This window comes from Nestor notabilis, unplaced genomic scaffold, assembly GCF_000696875.1.
Source record: "Nestor notabilis isolate BGI_N333 unplaced genomic scaffold, ASM69687v1 scaffold7248, whole genome shotgun sequence".
In the NCBI taxonomy this organism is placed as follows: Eukaryota; Metazoa; Chordata; class Aves; order Psittaciformes; family Psittacidae; genus Nestor; species Nestor notabilis.
Genome location: NW_009938670.1, coordinates 1 through 20429, shown reverse-complemented (window position 1 = coordinate 20429; position 20429 = coordinate 1). Strand labels below are relative to the sequence as shown.

General features: G+C 47.3%; 1 protein-coding gene across 1 annotated transcript; it reads right to left on the bottom strand.

The window, feature by feature from the left end:
* Positions 1 to 4760: 4760 nt before the first annotated feature.
* On the bottom strand, positions 4761 to 18919 carry IVD (isovaleryl-CoA dehydrogenase). Its single transcript, XM_010019455.1, has 11 exons — positions 18833 to 18919; positions 16849 to 16900; positions 13998 to 14167; positions 12557 to 12650; positions 11952 to 12088; positions 10335 to 10431; positions 7748 to 7841; positions 6537 to 6618; positions 6080 to 6184; positions 5168 to 5240; positions 4761 to 5036 (listed from the first exon to the last, which is right to left on the bottom strand). Exons 1-11 carry the CDS (start codon positions 18908 to 18910, stop codon positions 4903 to 4905), a joined length of 1116 nt encoding a protein of 371 aa, XP_010017757.1. The 5' UTR covers positions 18911 to 18919; the 3' UTR covers positions 4761 to 4902.
* Positions 18920 to 20429: the final 1510 nt, after the last annotated feature.

Here is a 20429-nt window from a genome sequence, read left to right as displayed (position 1 = left end):
AGGGATCCTGCCCCCGCTGCCTGCATCCCTGGCAGGAGCCCTCCCTGCATCCCTGGCAGCAGCAGCGTGTGGATGCACCAGCTCTCACTCTGGCAAAGAAACCGACTCGGCCACATGTGGGAAAGCGGGAGGTGACACAGCAGCAGGTCTCTGCTCCATCATCCATGTTTAACCCCAGGGAGCTCTGCCAGGAGGAGGAGGGAATGGTTCATCTGAGTCATTTTTCTGCCTGGGGAAGGGTGAGAGCCTGAGCAAGCAGCGGTTTTGCGTACTGCCTCGCTCTGTGCTGCGCAAGGGAGGCAGGAGCAGGAGGGATGCTCCAGAGCACGGATGGAGCAATCAGCTGCAGGATGCTCACAGGGCTCAGCCTCAGCACATCTCCTCTGCGCGGTGAAAACGAGACCCGATGACACTTCAGTTATGTGTCACCCTGTACTGAAATTACTCAGCGAAGTCCGGTGCAGGAGGGAAACATCCTCCTCCCCTTGGCTTATCAAAGCCTCCCTTCCCCTCACAGAGCAGCCCCAGGGGTGAGAAACCGCATCCTCTGCCATGCACATGCACACCCGGTCCCTGCTGCCACTGAAGTGGGTGACGGTTCCTGCCTGGGCAGGCATGGGATGGAGCAGGGGGCACAAGAGGCATCCCAGGAGCTGCTGGGAGTGAGCAGGTCACCCTACAGCAGCCCAACAAACCAAAGATCCCACCAGGCAGGCACCCGGGGACTTGGGAGGTGGGTTTGGGGTGAACCATCACACACAGGCTGCTGAGATGTGGAGATCATCATGTCCCTGCCCAGGATGCTGCACAAACAGGGGTCCCTCTCCTGCATCCTGAACATCTCGGGGTGGTTTGACCTTGCCAGACTAGAGGAGATTTGCTTTAACCACAGTTCAGCCCCACACTGTGGCCATAACTCCCTGTGCAAATAGTGCTCAGTATGGAGCAGAGCCGGTCTCGCTGCAGCCAAACCCCTCTGCAGCAGTTTTTACCTTGCAGACATACATTAAACTAAATGCCCTTGGTGCGTTCATAAAGCAAACCTCACATTCATGCTGGGCATCCCCACACACACAGGCCTCTGAACTCCAGTTTTGGACATGGCCTGGAGGAGCTGCCCCAGAAAGCAGGGCACGGGGGATGTTACAGCCCATCTTCTCTGCTACACCCCCCTCTTGACATGAATTCCTGCATCAAATAGGTTTCTGTGCCTGTTCGGGCAGTGCCCAGCTTTTCCACAGGCTGCCTTTTCCTGCAGACAGCTCCAGAGGGGACCCACAGAGCACAGGGGCATCGACTAAAGACACAGAACAAGTTTCCTGGGGTACATGCTGAGTTCATCACAGCTTGAAGACAGCAAAGCTGCAGTGTCCATGGCCAGAGCACCGGGCAGGAGAGCACAGCCCAAACCTTCCAGTGCTCAGAGCAGGTCAAGAACCCACTCGCTGCTGTGGTAGCCTTGGCCTCACACACTTACCCCACTGAGATCCGAGATGAGCATCCTCAGCTCCAGATGTAGCTGCTCCTCAGCAGAACACTTTCAGCTGCAACATTCACCTACAAGAGATCAAACTGAGCCAGAGCTTTGTACCTTCAGCTCACCACATCCAGGCTGTTCTTCCATCAAGTGCTCAAGCAGAGGGACCAAGCTGCAGAGCAGCTCTGATCAGACACCACGAGAGCCGGGTGTCCCAGGAGCTTCTGCGTGGGAACCCAGCGTGGGGCAGCTTCTTCCAAGGGACCAAGAAACTGCTGAACGTGGGAAACCACCCAGAGGCTGCAGAATGGAGGCTTTCAACCTACTAACTAACACCGGGAGCACCTCCAAACTCAGCTGCTGGGTACCACTGGGGCAGGTTCAGCCCTGCTTCTACCTGGACAGACAGCATCTAATACCTAAAGGGGCTCCAGGAAACCTGGAGAGGGGCTTTGGACAAGGGATGTAGGGACAGGACAAGGGGAATGGCTTGAACCTGCCAGAGGGGAGACTGAGATGAGCTCTGAGGCAGAAGCTCTTCCCTGGGAGGGTGCTGAGGCGCTGGCACAGGGTGCCCAGAGAAGCTGTGGCTGCCCCATCCCTGGCAGTGTTCAAGGCCAGGTTGGACACAGGGGCTTGGAGCAACCTGCTCTAGTGGAAGGTGTCCCTGCCCGGGGCAGGGGTTGGAACTGGAGGAGCTTTAAGGTCCTTTCCAACCCAAACCAGGCTGGGATTCTGTGATTTGTGGACTCCCAGTAAGCTGCGAGATGCTTCCTTATCCCCCCGCCTCATCCAACAACCCCCATTTTATACACCCTGCCAAAAATAAACCCCACATTTACCTTCACAACTGTTCCCTCCCTTTCTGTGCTGAGAATTCGGCCTGCAAACAGGGCAAGTACCTGGAAAACCAGGAATGGTGCAGCACGTCTCACCCTGGCCTGCCACAAGCCAAAGGCTTATCAGGCCAGGCCAGTTTCTATTACAAATCCAGAGCAGATGCTGTTCAGATCATGACCAGAGGTACATCGCCCCCGTTTCCCCTGTTAGCTCTGCTGCTCTCCGGAGGAGGCCTGAGGCACAGCCCCAGGTACCACTATAAATGTGTTCCCTTATGAAAACGAGAGTTAAGGGGAAAAGCTGTGGTCTGTAGTGAAGAGGGAGGGACAGGAAGGGGAAGCAGCGCTGTTTGCTCTGCTGAGCCGGCCGGGATGCGCTGCAGTGGGGACCAGGCAAGGTCTGTCCTTCCCTTCTGCTGGGAAACACCGCCAGGAACTCAGCCCAACCAGCAAAAGCTTCTTTTATGAGTGTCCTATAAAGATTAAACCCCTTTTCTCCCAAAGAACCCTCCCAGCCCTTCTTTTCAAACCACAGTGAAGCCTGCTCAGTGCAAGGGGAAACTGCCCTTTCCAAGGCAGCCTGTGCAGTGCTGGGATGAGATTTGATCAACACAACCCTGCTCTCCCTCCACCCTGTCCCGTGATGCATTAGACATTGATTCATGTCACCTTTAGCTCCAAGGTGCTGATCAGCCTGGGAAGTGAAGGCACTATTTATTAGGTGCATTAAAATCAGACCTCTCCCATGTTGGAGGACACCTTAGAAAGCCTGTTTTTAACAACCTGAACCTCACAACATCCTGATGTGGCTCTAACAGGGTCAGAGAAGCTCCTCTTGCTGGAGATAACAACACAAGGATGCAGTTCCTTCCTTGAGAGCCTTCAAGGAAAGTTGCAGTGGTTCATCCTGTACTAAAGAGCTGAAGAACACACAGGTTACAACCGGAGTTTCTGGGTTGGAGATGCTGTCTTTCACAGGACACTAGACTGGGGTGCAGCAACCACAGTGATTTTGTGACTTGCATGTACAGGAGATGACGTCTGTAATCATTCTGTGATAAAATAGAAATGCCTGGTCACACAAACTCTTGTATTAATGTACAGCAATGCACTTACTGTCTCACATGTGCAGTGCACCCCACTTGTGCTTCAAGGCTCATTCCCACAGCATCCTTAGGTGCACCTCAGTAAGATCTTGCCAGGCCACTTCTGTCCCCTCTCTGCTACCTCCAGCTGGAGATTAAAGCTGAAAATCCAATCCTGGGGCACTTCCAGCGTGGCAGCCACCCACTGTGGCTCAGTAAGTGTGAGGCTTCAGAAAGCGGCACAAACACCATTGGCTTCAGCAGCTCTCAGTGGAGCTCTGGAACATCCATAAACACTTGGTGACTTACCTGGTGATTCAGGAAAGTGAATTTCTCTTCCATTTATGGCTCTAAAATCCTCTGTTACTCTGCTGTCACCCAGTACAGACAGATCCCAACTACAACCCAAAAACCACGCAAAGCTTTAAGCTCATGTTTGTTAAAGCTGTTGGGAAGCTGCCTACGTGGCAAGTGTTTAATTAATTGTTGTGTCATATTTACAGCATCCCATTTTGCTTTGTGATTCACTGACATTTTGCTGTGCCATTTGCTTTACTCAAGTTAAACTCCACTCTGCTGCTCATACTATGGACTGAAAACACCCCCAAACGCGGCCGCGCTCGCTCTGACTCCAGCCAACCCGCGGTGGAGTGTGAGCATTTGCTGTTGCCAAAAGAACAACCTCCAGAAAGGAAAATAACAAATAACCCCAACCCCAAAAGTCAACCTCCTCCTGCCTGCCCCATTCATGGGTGTCACAATGCAGGTCTGAGGGTTTAACTGTTCCCAGAATGATGGATGGTGACACCTCTGGATGAATAACCCAGCGGGCGGCAGTCAATCAGAGCAGCGAGGGCTTGGGGCTGCATGGCCGCAGCAGCGGGGTAGGAAAGGGAATAGGAAAGAAACAGATGTGTTGTTTTAACAAGGTTTTAGGGCTCATCACCTAAACCACCGCCTGAGCATTGGTGAGTGTGTGTTCGTGACAGCCACCCCCACGATGAGGTTGGCGTCAAGCTCCCAGAATAGAAGTTATTAATCCCATTGGAAGGTCACGATAGGCAGCTTCACCTCCCAGCGGCAGTGTACTAAGCACTAGCTATTAAATGGCACTCATTATCGTTCCCTCATTGTGCATTTGGCAGGGTTTGGGTTGACTTTCTGTGCCTCTGGTTTCAGGCACAGACCTCACCAGCCTGCTTCAGTTGTGGTATGTCCCCTGGATGAACTTCAGCCCTGAAACACTGAGAAACAGGATGGCATATGAACAGGATGAGTCAGGATGATCATGAGAAGGGGGAAAACACTTTTCCTTCCATGCTACCGTCTGATTCGCTTTGTCAGAGCTCAGTGCAGCAGCATCTGTTCGCAGATCAGGCACAAGAGAGTCCACAAGTGGCCAACCCAGAATCACAGGCAGGAAGAGGAAGAGTTGTGCGCTGCAGCCTCCATAGTCAAAGGCCTCGTGGTGGTCAGGGAGCTGCCTTTCCACTGCTGGACCTTACTTGAAAGTGGCATTAAAAGCCCTACCAATGATCAGTCTGCGCACTTCACTGGTGCCTGCCCCTATCTCATAGAGCTTGGCATCCCGCAGGAAGCGTCCCATGGGATAGTCATTGATGTAACCGTTCCCCCCTGCAACCACAAAGAAGCCAGAAGTCATTTCTTCTCTCTGATTCGAGGGGATGAAGGTGGGATGGGACAGAGAACTGCTCTTGGCTCTCTCCAGCAACCACCCACAGAAGCAAATGCTGCCATTGACTTACCCAGGCACTGAATCCCATCCAGAGCCACCTGCGTAGCGCACTCTGCTGAGTACAGGATCACTCCAGCACAGTCCTAAAGGAGAGACACAGTGATGACAGTCAGGAAAGGTGCCACCTCATAGAATCCCAGCCTGGTTTGTGTTGAAGGGACCTTAAAGCTCCTCCAGCTCCAACCCCTGCCACGGGCAGGGACACCTTCCACTAGAGCAGGTTGCTCCAAGCCCCTGTGTCCAACCTGGCCTTGAACACTGCCAGGGATGGGGCAGCCACAGCTTCTCTGGGCACCCTGTGCCAGCACCTCAGCACCCTGCCTGTCTCCCATTCCCATGTTGCTCTGACCTTCCCATTACTCTGTGGATATCTGCTAAGAAGCCGGTGATTAACCACTGGATCACAAAGGCCCAGGATTCATTCCCCCGTGAGCAAGAAGCTCCGGTGGTCATTGCGTCACTACAGAACACTTGTGGCAGGTCTGGAGAGGCCACATGAAGACAGAAAAAGTAAAGCAAATGTGGTAAACCACGATGTGGTCTCTCACATCAGACCCACAGGAGGCCAATGTGATCTGATCTGGGATGCAGGGCTCTGGGCTCTGTTAAACACTCGGTCCTCTCCTTTGACAGAGGTGTGGTGACAGCGCTGGCTGGGGAGATGACACCACCTTGGAATGACTGCTACAGCCTCTGACAGCAGCCAGGATATCAGGTTTGGGCTTCCAATAACACCTCCTGAAGCTGCTAAATCTGTTGCCTTGTAGAACAAGGTTTTCTTTTCATTTGGAGGGGGGGAAAAAGCACTTTTTGCTGTGAGTTATATGAAGCCCCAGCACAGAACCTCCACCCTGCTCATGACGTGGGATCAAAGGGAAAGGTGTTCCCCCTGCTGACACGGCCTGGGTGGGGGTGAGCTCACCTTGGCATTGAAGTGGCCCTGGTCACAGGCCTTGGCCACGTTGTAGACGTACTGCCGACAGGCCATCAGGCGCGTGTACATATCAGCCATCTTGCCCTGCATGAGCTGCGTTGGGGAAGACGAGAGGGATGTGAACATGAGGGAGGGGAGGATCAATTTCTGCATAAGCTGGGGCTCAGCCACTTCCCAAACTGTCCAGAGAAACCAGGCAGCTGAGAAGAGCTGGATTCAGCAGACATATGGGATGGAGCTGAAGGTTGTGTCCATCCACAAGCTCCCAATGTCGGTCGCAGCCCTTCACCCACCTCAGAGCTCCTTCCACCTTCTCAGCACACCAGGCTCCAGGCAAAAACTCCAGGTAACCTTCTCCATGCAAAGCCTCCCAAGACTTTGTCTTCTCATTTTAAAAGAGAGGAGCAAGGCAACAAAAAACCATCCAATCCCTTTTCTGCCTCACCTGGAAGTGGCCAATTTTCTGCCCAAAGGCTTCTCTCTCATGCAGGTATGGAATTGCGTGGTCAAGGACAGCTTGCATGAGTCTAAAGGCACAGATACGAAGGGAAAGGAAAACAACACAACTATGAATTAATACTAATCAAACCTTGGAAGCACAATCTAAGGCAAAAAGCTTCTCATCCATAAACTGAGGTGCTGCTGCCTTCTTACAGCTCCGCTCAAAACAATGTTAAGGCTAAAATCCAAAGGTCTTATTTTTCTCCCTATTGCTCTACATGCTGCTCATTTGGGACATCTTGTGGTAAGGTCTTACATTCTTCATTCAGGGCACTGACAGAGCTTTCTTACAGCTGTCGTCAGGACAGCTTGTGCTGCCTTGTATCTCCAGGGACCACCAACTCAAGTACCAGCCATGGGCAAGAAAAAGAAGGGTGGAAAATCCTTCTTCTCCATTGTGAGAGATGGTCTTTCCACATGAGGATTAGTAGAGAGAGACCACTTGGGAGGACAAAGGACTATAGGGTAAAAGTAATTACTGGGGAGCTTGAGGACTGAATAAATAAAGAGCAAAGCCTTTACCCAGGCCAGTGGGTATGTGACAGTCTGGAGAGTGCTTTAGATTTTAAGGACTCAGTAACACAAATGAGCTGGTTATTCCCAGAGTAACACACACTGCAGGGACACACACACAAGCAACTGGGGACCAAGGCAGATTTACCATCTCTGGAAAGGTTTATGTCAAACTAATATGTTCTAAAGTGTGTTCTGGAGGGGCCGTGGCCTGTGCTGCGCTGGGAGGCACAGACCTGCAAACTCTCTTTCTGGCTTTGCTGCTTCCATCCCTTGCCTCTCAGTGGGTGTTCCACATCGATGCTTTCAAACTGCATGAGGAGTGGAGAGGTGAGGAGAGCTAAGGGAAGGTGGAGCACACACAGAGCAAGCTGTAGCTGCGTGGCAGTGCTGAGCTGAGCTCCCCTCAGTAGCTGGAGCACTCAACAGCTACAGGATCTCCCTGCTCCTGCCTCCTCTGCAGCTTCTCCCTCCCACAACCCTGACTCAGACACCTCCTCCCAGCCTTCTCTTCCCTCAGAAGCTTCCCACTATCTCCGTTCTCCATTCGAGATGCATCCTGATGAGAGCTGCATCCCCAGTTGGAGACCCCAGCCTAGGTGGATGTGAAGATCTGGCTTACAAGAGGTAACAGAGCCTTACCCCAGTGGCCCACCAGACAGCACGAGCCTCTCCAGATCCAATCCACTCATCAGAACGTAGACTCCTTTGCTCAGTGCCCCCAGGACATTTTCAGCTGCAATTGGCAAAGGAAAGTGATTTACTCATGTGCAAAACTAAGCTCTGCTGTTTGTCTGAGGCCTCTGGTCACTGGGGAGAGGATTCAAGCTTTCAGTCTCTTTTACTTTCCTTTTTGGCTTGAGACACACACATTCAGGATGAGCTGGACATGTACTTCCTACCACTGCAAAGTCTTCTCAATCCAACCAAAGCCAAAAGGGAAAAGGCAGCAAAGGGTTATGAAGTGCATCTGCAATCACTGCTGTTCTCTTGCCTGTTTCCTACAGAGTAAGATGCTCTCCAGAGATCCTCCAGCTCAGCATTTGTGTCAACAAGAATAAGAGACTTAACAGCCTGGGAGGCCAAATTGGGAGCCCCCTTCACCATCCCATTAGTTTGTATCTAACCCAAACTGACAGCGTTGCCGTCCGGTGGCTACTGAGTGTGGCTCCGAAATGAATGTAGATCCTGCTCGGAGGTGCCTGGGTCACCTCTCAGCACTCCCAGCACAGGAACTGAAGCTTCACAGGCAAGCAGGCAAAGCTCACCACTCATCACACACCAGAGTGCTGTGTATGAGTCTTCTGAGAGTGGAGAACACAAACAGTCATTATCCCCCCTCCTGTGAAGGGGCTGAGCAGAACATTGCAGTTGTTACAAGTGGTTTTAAAAGACAAGCCTTATTCCTGTGAAAATGGAACAGGAAAATGGCCACACTACATAATGTGCTGAGAAAAAGCCTCGAGAAACTCCTTCACTTTGGGACAAACTAAAGCACACGCTGATGTTAAGAAATAGACAAAGAGAAGCAGGAACAAAAAGCTCCTCTCAGCAAGGCTGTACTCTTCCAATCAGGGAAGAACTTAAAGCCTCACAAGTGTGCTTTGTAGATGGACAGATTATCCACTGATCACGCCACGCAGGAGAGCTGACACATGCTTCAGGCTTTGATCACACGAGATCTGAGAGGTGTGATATGCAAAGTGAAAATGAGACAGGACATGGACACATGCAGATTGTCTCCTGAAAGAAATAATCTGGTATTCAGTGGCAGGAGCTCATGGACTGCATTATCTCCTGCTTGTTGAAGAGCATGTTGATGTAGCATATGGAGAAGTGCAGCCTCTGCAGGGCCAGCATCATGATGTTGGAGCTAGAAAGAGGAAGAAGAATGAAGCTCCAAAGACCCCAGCCAAGAAAGAAAAATACTAATAGCAAACATTACTTTGAAGAACAGAACATAAACGCCAGCATCAGTAATAATAAAGTGACAAAGCTGCTGGTGAGTAATGCCAGCTCACAGCTAAAGGACTGGAGAGCCTGAAAACTTTCACGTGTCCCAGGGAGAAGGGATGGATAGCTTTGTGGTGAGCTGAAGGGCAAGCTGCTGACTGCACAGGGTGGGCAGAGCTGCTGGTTGTGTATTGCAGCAAGAGAATATGAATAAATAGAACTGTTGGGGCTCTGAACCACGTTTTACCACTGCAACATGACTGACTGAACCTATGGAGAACACCTACTGTGAGAAAACCACCAGCCACTCACTGGAGCACGGCTGGCAGCGAAACCCGGGTATTTCAAAGTGGATGGAATTGCAGTGCTAAAGAACATCTTGATCTGAGAAAAAGATCCCGCAGACATAGGAGATGGCATCAAAGGGGTTCAGCTTCCAAGGCAGAAGATCAGAAGCAGCATTAATGACCAGAGTGCAGAGGGTGTCAACTCAACACTGCAATGATATGCTGCTCCGAACACTGGGAAATGGCAATCCCGTCACCATGAGAACGTGCTGCTCTGGATGGTGATTGCCCAGGAGATGATCTGAAGACTGGGCACTGATTTCAGAGCAGAGGGACCCAGTGAAGACAGAAATGCCAGATTGCAGTTCAAACTCTTCCACTTCCTGCAGAGCAGCTTTCGGTGCACGCGGAGCAGCAGAGTTACTTGCTCTGCAGATACACAATTAGGATTTTCCTGACTTCAGATAAGGCATCTCCTTCACTTGCTGTATGGAGGAGTCATTTTTCTATCAACAAAAATAACCAGTGGAGTAACAAAACCAGGCACTACAGTGACCCCTGCTAGAGTAACTAATGGCGCTGACTCCACAAGGACTCAGTTGTTGCAGGCAACCCAAAGTCTGTTGGATAGTCTCCAGTGGTTTGGGGGGGAATTTCAAGGCAAATAAGCTCTTTCCTATGTACAAGTGGGGAGCTCTAATGGTAACAAACTAAGTTTCTTTGGAGGCCTCACCTAGGCTTTGCAGAAGCAGTGGTTAAGTCAGGTGGATGAGGAGTGACCTAGCACAGGATGTGCTCATTGACTGCAACCCAACAGACTGCACTTGTGCAATTGCACCAGCTCTCCTGCAGTGCTGCCAACCAGCAGATAACCATCTGCAGAGCCCTCCAGGTCACAGCCCAAACAGGCCTGCAATTAGTGCTCCCATTTATCTGATGAAGATGGGGAACCACCACACACATACCGCCATGAGTGGAGCCCAGCTCACCTGGGATCTTGCAGTCTTCAAAGATGAGCTCACAGGTATTAGAGCCTCTCATTCCCAGCTTGTCGAGCTTCTGGGCTGTGCTGAAGCCTGGCATTCCCTGCCGAGTCAAGCAGTAAAAACACGTTTGAGATCTCAATTGACAGACTCCATAAAACCACTAGAGAGCTGTGAAACTGCCCTGACTGCATGAACGTGTGTAGGGTACAAGGGAATTAAAGCAAAATGCAAGTGCAGAGGAAGCAGATGAGCAGAGAAACATGTGCATGTGGGGGGCACATATGAACTGAGTGCACCCATTTTCTAATGCATATGAATATTAAAGAAATTCATTATTTGCACAACAGCCAACGCTGACTCTCCTAGAGTAACGAGAGTAACTCAGTATATTGCAGTATATTCAGCTATTCCAACCACTAAGTCAGGTTAAGTCCATCAGATCTCCAAGATTTTATATTTCAAGTACCATTTATTTTACTACAGCTTCCTGTGTACAGCAGAAAGATGTGTGTAGCATAGCCTCATATAACTAAAGAGAAGAAAATCCAATAGACTCCTGTTTTCCAAGGGCTCCCCACTGAACAGCCCATTTCTGCTCCCTTTGGCCTGCTCTGCTCTGCTCTATGTGCACTTTTGGGTCATTTCAGGATTCCAAAGGGTGGTGCAAAAATAAAAAAGAAGGGGAAGAAATGAATAGAGCTATTTTAATGTCTTGGCCTAAAAATAGCCCAAACCAAAAGTAAAACCCAAACACAGTAAGTCAGGTAATGGGATAGCAGGACATACTGACAGGGCCTCCAATAGCTCTGACAATTTCTGGCAACAAGCAAAACCTCTTGTATTAGAATCTTGTCTGTTCTCTCTAAATTTCTAGCCTTAAGGACTGGTCATGTGCTTGGATATGGGTCTGTAGAATTCAGTTAGAGAAAGAAAACCAGCTGGCTTCTACATGAGCCAGTTAGGGTGAAGGAGCTGAGCTTTACAAACCACAGTACAAGCAGCTTGTGAGCATTACCAGACCTACCCTCTCCACAATGAACGCCGTGTATATTTTAGTTTGCAATTACCATTATTTTTACTACACCTTCCTGTGTACAGCAGAAAGATGTGTGTAGCATAGCCTCATATAACTAAAGAGAAGAAAATCCAATAGACTCCTGTTTTCCAAGGGCTCCCCACTGAACAGCCCGTTTCTGCTCCCTTTGGCCTGCTCTGCTCTGTGTGCACTTTTGGGTCATTTCAGGATTCCAAAGGGTGGTGCAAAAATAAAAAAGAAGGGGAAGAAATGAATAGAGCTATTTTAATGTCTTGGCCTAAAAATAGCCCAAACCAAAAGTAAAACCCAAACACAGTAAGTCAGGTAATGGGATAGCAGGACATACTGACAGGGCCTCCAATAGCTCTGACAATTTCTGGCAACAAGCAAAACCTCTTGTATTAGAATCTTGTCTGTTCTCTCTAAATTTCTAGCCTTAAGGACTGGTCATGTGCTTGGATATGGGTCTGTAGAATTCAGTTAGAGAAAGAAAACCAGCTGGCTTCTACAGAAGCCAGTTAGGGTGAAGGAGCTGAGCTTTACAAACCACAGTACAAGCAGCTTGTGAGCATTACCAGACCTACCCTCTCCACAATGAACGCCGTTATACCCCGGGAGGCTGGAACAGCATTAATATCAGTTTTAGCATAAACGATGAGAACATCTGCATCTGGCCCATTGGTGATCCAAAACTTGTTCCCATTCAAAACAAAGTAGTCTCCTAGAAGCAAAGGGCAGCAATCTGTTAGCTCACAACAGAGCAACACCTATCTCCTCCCTCCATTTATTTCAAAGCAGGCTTCCAAGGGTGCTCTTTAAGGCCCCACAAACACCATGCACAAATCCTTCCCAAGTTCAGGAAAACACATTTCTTTAGTTTCTGGAATCCAAAGATTGTTTAATAAATACCTGACAAACTAAGGCACCTACCACTGGTTCCATTATACCACCAACCTCCACCACTACAGTAGAAGTCCACTTTTAGACCTTCAACCATCCACCTCATGTCTTCACTCCCTGGCTTTATCACACACTGAACCTCCTGTGAGGCAGCACAAGCCTGCAAACACAGCCTGCTGTACCCAAGGCTAAGCACTGGAACTCAGTGGTGTTGGGGAGGTTTATCTAAGTTTACATGGAACATTACTGATACCAGCTATCTGGCCAGGCAGCACACAACAGGCATTACCTTTCTTATCTGCCTTCAGCTTCATGGACACAACATCAGATCCAGCATTGGGTTCACTCATTGCTAAGGCTCCAATGTGCTCCCCGCTGATTAGCTGGAAGAAAAGACAAATATAAGGAAGGGAGGAAGAAGAGCAGCAGTGTTTCTGTTCCCTCTTGAGCCACTGAATCTCCACAGTAGCTGTTCTATGTGAGAACCACAAGCGAGAGCTGCTGTTCCTGGTAGAGTCCAGGCAGGGAGCTCCCTGTGCTGCTGTGCTGGGGGAACAGATCCAGAGCCCAGTGGGGTGAGAAGAATGACTCGACTCAGGCTGAGTGAGATGAGCACAGCCCTGCTTACAAAACACCATCTCCAGGAAGGTGCCAAAGAACCATGCAGGCAGCCATATGCCTTCCACAAGCTCCTTGTGCTGCATTCGATGACTGCCCTTTTACATCAACAAGAGTTGTTAAACACAAAAGGAGGGGGATGAAAAGAGATTGCAAAGTTCTTAGTGTTCTCACTGCCCAGTCCTGCCACACTCACAACCACAATAGCAGACGGACACCCTCCTTCTGTGCCTGCTCATACCAGGCTGCTGCTTTCTCTTCACTGTTCCTTTCATCCTGCCCTTTCCTCTTTGCTTTTTTCCTCCCTGTGCACTTCTATCCATCTTCTCCTCCTTTTGATCTCCTAGCTTTTTTAAGACTAGACTCAATGCTTCAGATGCACATTGAACAGATTCAATCCATCAGAGCATTCCTACAGAAGTCTCCATGATCTGCTCAAAACTAGTGCTTTGTCATGAACTGAGACAAGAACCCAAGTGACCACAAACCCCATTGAAAGGCAGTGAATGAGGGCATTAATATACACCTGAGCAGCAACGAGGACAGCTCAGGGTTACATACAAGCAGGCTGCACAATGCTTTGAGGAAGTGACACTGTACTTCGCATGTGGTTTAAATCAAGTTTCTTGTGCTGATGATATCAGTAGCTGGGATTCAATGTACAGGTTAAGTGTTCCCATGCATCTGAAAACTGAAATCTGTTTAACATGTCACAAACGTCAATGCCCCAAATGAAGAAGTTCCATGTGCAGTTAACTAGCACAGGCAAACCAAGCATTTGGGCAGTGGGAAATGGAGATTGTAAGATAGGAAAGCAGTGATTTTCATTCAGAACTCTCAAAGGGCTTTGGGAATTTGGAAGAATATCATCCAGTGTCACCTCAAAGCCTCATTTAGTAACACAGCTCCAGAGAGCTGGACTATGCTGCCTAAAGACACGGACCTCGGCACAGGTATAAATGGTCAATATGGATTAAAAGACAAAAATGAAGGGCAAGTTTGGCAAGTAGAGTATTTCCTAAGGCTGGGTGACTGATATCAGCTAGTGTTTAAAATGGAAGACACTCAAAACCCAAATGCTTCCCAGCTTCCCCCCTCTTCCAACCACACACCTTGGGCAAGTACTTCTCCTTCTGGGCCTCGTTGCCATTCCGCACCAGCTGGTTGATACAGAGGTTTGAGTGGGCACCATAACTGAGCCCAACAGCCGCTGATGCACGAGAGATCTCCTCCATCACGAGCACGTGGTCCAGGTACCCCAAAGCAGACCCACCATATTCCACTGAAAAACGAAGAGAAGCCTCACATTAGCCTCTGTGGAGTATCTCACACGTGCACAAAATCCCAGGGTTGGGATGAGTCTTGAATGAGATCCAAGACACTTACAAGAGAGCTTCTGGCTTTGACTGACGCTGTCCCTGAGCTGGGCACCTCTGCCCTTCTCCATCCTCTCTGAATTACAGTTTCCTTACCTTAAAGGCACAGAGGTATCACTTCTTCATCATAATCAATAATTTACTTGTACATCATAGTTTTAAACATAAAACATGCATAAGGATACATCTAAAACACGCTGCCAACACTTGCACAATAGTGAGTCCTTATTGCAACCTTCATATTACCATGAAGATTAAATCACCAAGTGGCAACCTGTATTAGGTGAGGGGACAAAGGAACACAGGCAAAGTTTGTAGAGTCTGTGCACATTTGTCATAAGAAGGACCCCTCAAACTGCTCAAGAAGTGGGGCACCAGGGGCTTTTCTAAGCCCATGAATGTGCAGGAGAGCAGCTTTTTGAGGGGTGGCTGATTCAGAATGAAAATGATCCATAAGTATAGCTGCTGTAAGTTACCAGTGGCAAGAATGTGGATTTCAAGAGAGGATGAAGTGAGACAGAGCTGCACCATCACTGGAACTGGGGATCTAGCTAGGCAGACTGAGCTGAGTGTGAAACTGGTGGTGAAGACTGAAGGCACCAGGGAAAGAGGGAAGGCAGGGCAAAAATAGGAGACTGAGAAATGCATAATGGCCTTGAGCAGCTGACAGCCAACACAAATATATACGTGTATATACACATATACACACACAAACACAGTCACATCCCAGTTTAAAAGCTTTGTTCTACAGGCAAGAAGCAAGTGGTTGTACTGCCAAGAGGAGAACTAAAACAGGAGGACAGAAACACTGCAAAGGAGTCGGGGAGTTAATCTGGGAGCACTTACTTGTCATCACTGTGAACACCATAAGTAAGCAGCAACAGAGGTAAGAGCAAATACATCTGTAAGCTCAGAGTGACCAAAGAGCTGAGTGTGTAACCTGGGCTTGAGGAGGGCTACTGCCCTTAACTCATCACATCAACGCAACAGCCTTTCCTCCCATGTCACTCATTCTGACTCCTGTCTTTATCTGCAGGACTCTCTATCCTTTGACATCACTTCCCTCTACCACAAATCAGAGTTTAGGCTTTTACTATCCAAGACCTAAATGACAGGTTTAACAATGTCTTACATATGTCAAACCAAGAGAGTTTTCTATTCAGCCCAACAGAATGATGGGTTTAGTGCTATTGCCTCAAGATAGGAAAGGTAACTGCCTGCTATAAGCAATATTGGCCCATGATTGTGTTGTACTGCAAGAAGTAAAAGAAAATCATCCTGCCAGACAGCTTCTTATGTAATACAAATCACTGTGATTTAGAGTGATGCTGCCCTTTCACAACCACTCTGCATGACATGCCTGTATTATCGTTCCATGGTAGCTTCCTATTCACATTTTCTAACACAGGTCTTAATAAAACAACTGTAAAATTACAACCCAACAGAGTGTTCTTAGTTTTAAGAAAACAAAAAGCACTGTTGTTTAATATGCTCCTTTAACAGGCCTGATCCATTTAATGGAGCATACGCCCTCATAAGATTTCACATTATCTTCATATCCTAAATCCCAGTCTCCACCTCTTACAACAAACCAATGCCAATAAAGCAAGTGCACACAACTACAATAAAAACAAGGCCAAAACTGCTGGGCATAGGAGGGTTTGAGAGGTAAATCTTTGAGGAAATCAAAAAGGACAGGACTCAGGAGGGGATAGCTTATTTATAGTGTGGGAAACTGCTGTAAGCCTCAGGCACAACATCAAAGAAGAAAGAAGGTAAGAGTGAGAAGAAACAGGAGCAGCAGTAAATTGGGAAAAGTAAAGAGAAAGAAAGCAGAAATCCAGACTCTTTCAAGCAGACTCAGTGGCACTGAAAGAAACGCAGAGGCATTATTTGGAGGCATTGCTATTCAGCCTGCTGCTGCACAGGCCTTTGCACACACACATCTAGAAGCAGAGACTTTAGGATGGGGAAATAAAGGCCCCATTGCCTGCTTTTCTGCACTAAGGGCTTCTCCTCATTACACTGTGTTAGCGCATTCAGCATGACCACGGCAGCCTCAGTCAGCTATAACATGAATCAAAACACTTTTCAACTAACCTGGATGAGGCTGAATAAGATTTACCCTGATTTTTTCTGACTGGTTGGATGTGGTCAGCACATCATTAGTTATCACAGCTTTTCAGGGGGCTGTTTTAGGCCCTTTAACTTCTCCTATTACAGATGGATGTTTGCTCCAGGATACTTTTATCTCTAGCTCTCGTTCTGCAAAACTTGCAGCAAATGCTTCATAGTAGAGAAGCACAAACCCGTTTGAGCTGTGTACATCTGGAGAAACCACTCCTGAAGAGTGCTTTTAAACTGGAAAAGGCATTTTGTAGTCACCCAGGAGTCTAACAAGGAAAAGGGCTCTGAGGCAGTGAAGAACAACAGAAGTTGTGGAAGAGTTCTTAGGAACAGCTAGAAGCCTCCGGACAAAATGGATGTCACATCACAGACACGTTGTTATGAACTGGAAAGGTTGAGTTTAAGTGTGTTTTGTTTGAAGAATTACCCAGCAGAAGGTAAAAGGTGGGAACAGACTTACCAGGAGCTGTGATCCCCAGAACTCCCAGTTCCCCAAGTTTCTTCCAAAACTTCTACAAATACAGAACAGACAATCAGTCCAGACTCACACTCAGGGCAACGGCACAGGAAGTTTTCCCAAGTAACTCACCAATTTACCTTATTCTTATGATATCTCAGAGATAAATACATCAATATCTATCCCTCCTGCACCAGCAGCTCCATCCTTGGGACTAAGAACCCAGGCAGACTTAAGGACATTAGTTATGCTACATATGGGAGGAAACTGTCGAATTCCATGAAAATTCACAAGCCTAAATTTAATTCTGGAAGGACAGGTCCTGAGATGTAACTGGTTGCCCTGGTTAAGGAGAACTTTGATGACTCAAAGCCTCCTGTAAATTTAAAACCAGCACTTCCAGGCTTTCACAGACTCTCTCCTGCTAAAGATAATTTAGGATGTTATGACTTAAATTTATGCTCATCTTTTACCCCACACACCCTTGTCACTGTTTTAGCAGCACTGTGTAGGCCTATCAGCCTGCTGTTGCTGCAAATAGCAGTTAGCAGAAGCTATCCATGGATGAAACCCTGGAGATATACATATACACATCTATATATTACAGTGACTGCAATCATACATTCATACATATATATATATATGTATATGTATGAGTTGCTATTTGCTGGCACTTTAAAGCTCTTCTAGTAAAGCAAATTGGTAAGTAAAGCCCAGGAAGCCTCCTTGGGAGAGATTATAAAAGGGGAAAGTTGCAGCCAGGGCAGATAAGGTGGTACCCACCTTGAAGGTGATACTAGAGAAGTTATCAAAGGCAACCACAGCAGAGAACTTGTGAACACCTTGGACTTCTGAAGCTAAAGGAGATCAATCCACAAGGGCCACTCAAGGACGTGACCTGTAGGTTTTCAGGACACACACGGGGACTGAACAGCACTACTGAGTTTTGGATGGCTGGACATGCATGCTACAAAGTCCATTGCTAGAGGACAAGCTGTCCTCTTTGACTGCCGACTCCTGTGTTTATCCATTACCCAGATTTATCAGTGGCAATGCCACCACCCAGGTGACAGTCACACAATTGAGGTACAGAGCTGCTGGCTGATGAGAGACACACACATCAGCTATGCCTGGCACATGGCATCACAGAGTAAGAAGGAAGATGTAATGCAGTAGCAAAAGATGTCACCAGGGAGGACCACATGCTGGAGGGGCCACCTCTCTCTGCTTCTCCTCCGCTATGTGATAGACACACAAGTAAATGTTTGTCAGATGGCCCCAGTGTCCAGCAATAAGATAATTATTAGTGAATAGTCTCCAGAGACTTCAAGAAGTATTATTTACTAGCTCCAGATGACATCTGGTGCGCCAGGCTAAATTTATACACTTCACTTCAAAGCTGCACACCCAGCCCTGAAAATGTCAACATCAGAGCCCTGGGAAATCCAAGCAGATGTTCTGAGCTTTTCAAGTCTTGTGGAGCTTATGAAAACCAATAGTTAGATCTCTCATTTTCATCAATCAAACCAGCCCATGGCACAGAATTTGGTGGGTTTATTCAGAAGGCAAGTTTCAGCTTGAGTCAAACTCTGCATTTCAGCATTTGCAAACAATATTTTCACCATGAATTTGAGAGGAAACTCAGATGGCCAAGAAAGGCTCCTGGCTAGCAGAATATAAAGCACACATTAGAGAGGGAGTCTGAGCAGAGCCAAGCAGGAATATCACGATAAGAATCCAAACACAACCATTATCAAGCCTTTTTAATCACATCCTGGCCGGGTTCAGCCTCAGGTTGCTGGAGGTTGTTAACACAAGAGAAAAGAGGAAACAAAAAAATTGGGTTTTCTATGGCTTTCAAAGTTGAAAAGTTAATGCACATGTTGCTGTGGTGTGGCTCGGATCCTTTGTCTGGATTACTGTACAGATCAAAGCACAGACAGGCTTTCACTACCAGCTATTTGAGATGCACATATGAAATACTTGCCCGCATGTCTTTGAATTCATTTTCCTGGTCAATCTGTTGGGCCTTTGGAGCCAAATGCTCTTGACAGAACTTTGTCATCGTTTGTCTAAGCTGGGAAAAGAGATGAGGAGAAACACATACGTTACATCTCATCAATATATTGTTGCCTTCTTCCCTAGGATACTGCCAATATTCCCTGCCAGGCAACTCCAGGATCCCAAACCCAGAAGCACAAGCCCATAAGGAAATCAATGTTGAAGGCCGATAAGCCATTTGAAAGGCTCCTCAGTGTTTTAAGAAGATACTGATGTACTTAAGTTCCTCCCAGCATTTAACCTTCACAATCTTACTCCAGCATGAGAGAATGTTACTGAACTACTGCTCACACCAAGCTTTTAGGGGATGTTTTTTGGGCAGGAAACTTTGAAAGCTGATGAGCGGAGTTTATAATGTATTAACCCCATCCAGTAGCTGCTTACAGTTCCATTTAATTATATGCAGATGCCTGTAATAAGCATCCAAGTGTTAAAAATAAAGTCTTTTTCTTTCTAAGTTTTAAAGTCTAAACACTTACTTACATGCATTCTGCAGAAGTCTATACACATTCTAAGAAAATATATACAATATCTTAAGTGTTTTTAATATGAAGATTTAAAAGGTTTGCTTAAATGTTATGGTAGATCTTAATAATCCCATTTTTCTTTTTGGTTCTTTTTTTCCACATACTAATGCTGGTGAAAGAACAGTCATAAGAAACTAAACCCCTCTGCTGCTTAACCAGAATCTGTATAAGGGGCAGAAGCAACAATCCAAAACACGCCCAAGCTTCTCTGCCCTTCTCAACCCCACAACCAAAGCATCATCTTTTTTACAATGAGGAGGATGTCTTCATTTCCATGGCCACCCTGGCCTTGGGTTCTAGTACTATGGAATGAGCTTTGCCCCCATTGATAGATTTAAAAGCTTTAAACAAAACCAAACCACGTTAGATATGTTTCCATTGTGGCAAAGCTGACAGTTGTAAACTTGAGAATAAAACTTAAAAGCCACAATTAAAACATCTTTATCAATCAGAGATTGATGGCCAAATTCAGACAGGCATCCCTGATACTCTAAGCCAGTTTAAAACAGTTAATTCAGAGTTTAGTAGTTAATTCACAGTTTGACATTATTGAAGATCTATTTCCAATCCTTTTTTAGCTTTTCCACCAGACAGGTATAAAGTACAAGAGTATTTTCTTCCTTTTACACCTGCTGAATGTAGAAGCACAAAGTAACATCAAGTTAATTCGAGGCTATAAACCATGACAATAAACCTGGCAAGAGTAAACCTGTAGTAAGAAAGAAACAAGAATGATTATGTTTATTTTGTACATCCATACGCTTACACTGCCGTAATTATCTGGAAAATGAGGCTACGGCTCCAGAGCTAAAAAGCACCAGGGAAAACAGTTTCATTGGAGAAGCCTGTCTGGATCAGCCCTTTGAAGACACTGCCTTTCACTCCATGCCCTGGGCAGCGGGGAGTAAGTGGTATAATAGCTAGCACCAGGTGGCTGTTGAACACAGAAGAGAACAGTAAAGCTGTGAACCATAGAATGGTTTGGGTTGGAAAGGA

Bases quoted from the DNA above. Each gene is read 5' to 3' on its own strand.
- IVD (XM_010019455.1), bottom strand. From the start codon at position 18,910: ATGACAAAGTTCTGTCAAGAGCATTTGGCTCCAAAGGCCCAACAGATT. The intron at 14,168-16,848 runs GTAAGTCTGTTC...TTCGTTTTTCAG, and splicing joins TCTGGGGATCACAGCTCCTG to TGGAATATGGTGGGTCTGCT. The intron at 5,241-6,079 runs GTGAGCTCACCC...TCTCTCCTTTAG, and splicing joins AGGGCCACTTCAATGCCAAG to GACTGTGCTGGAGTGATCCT.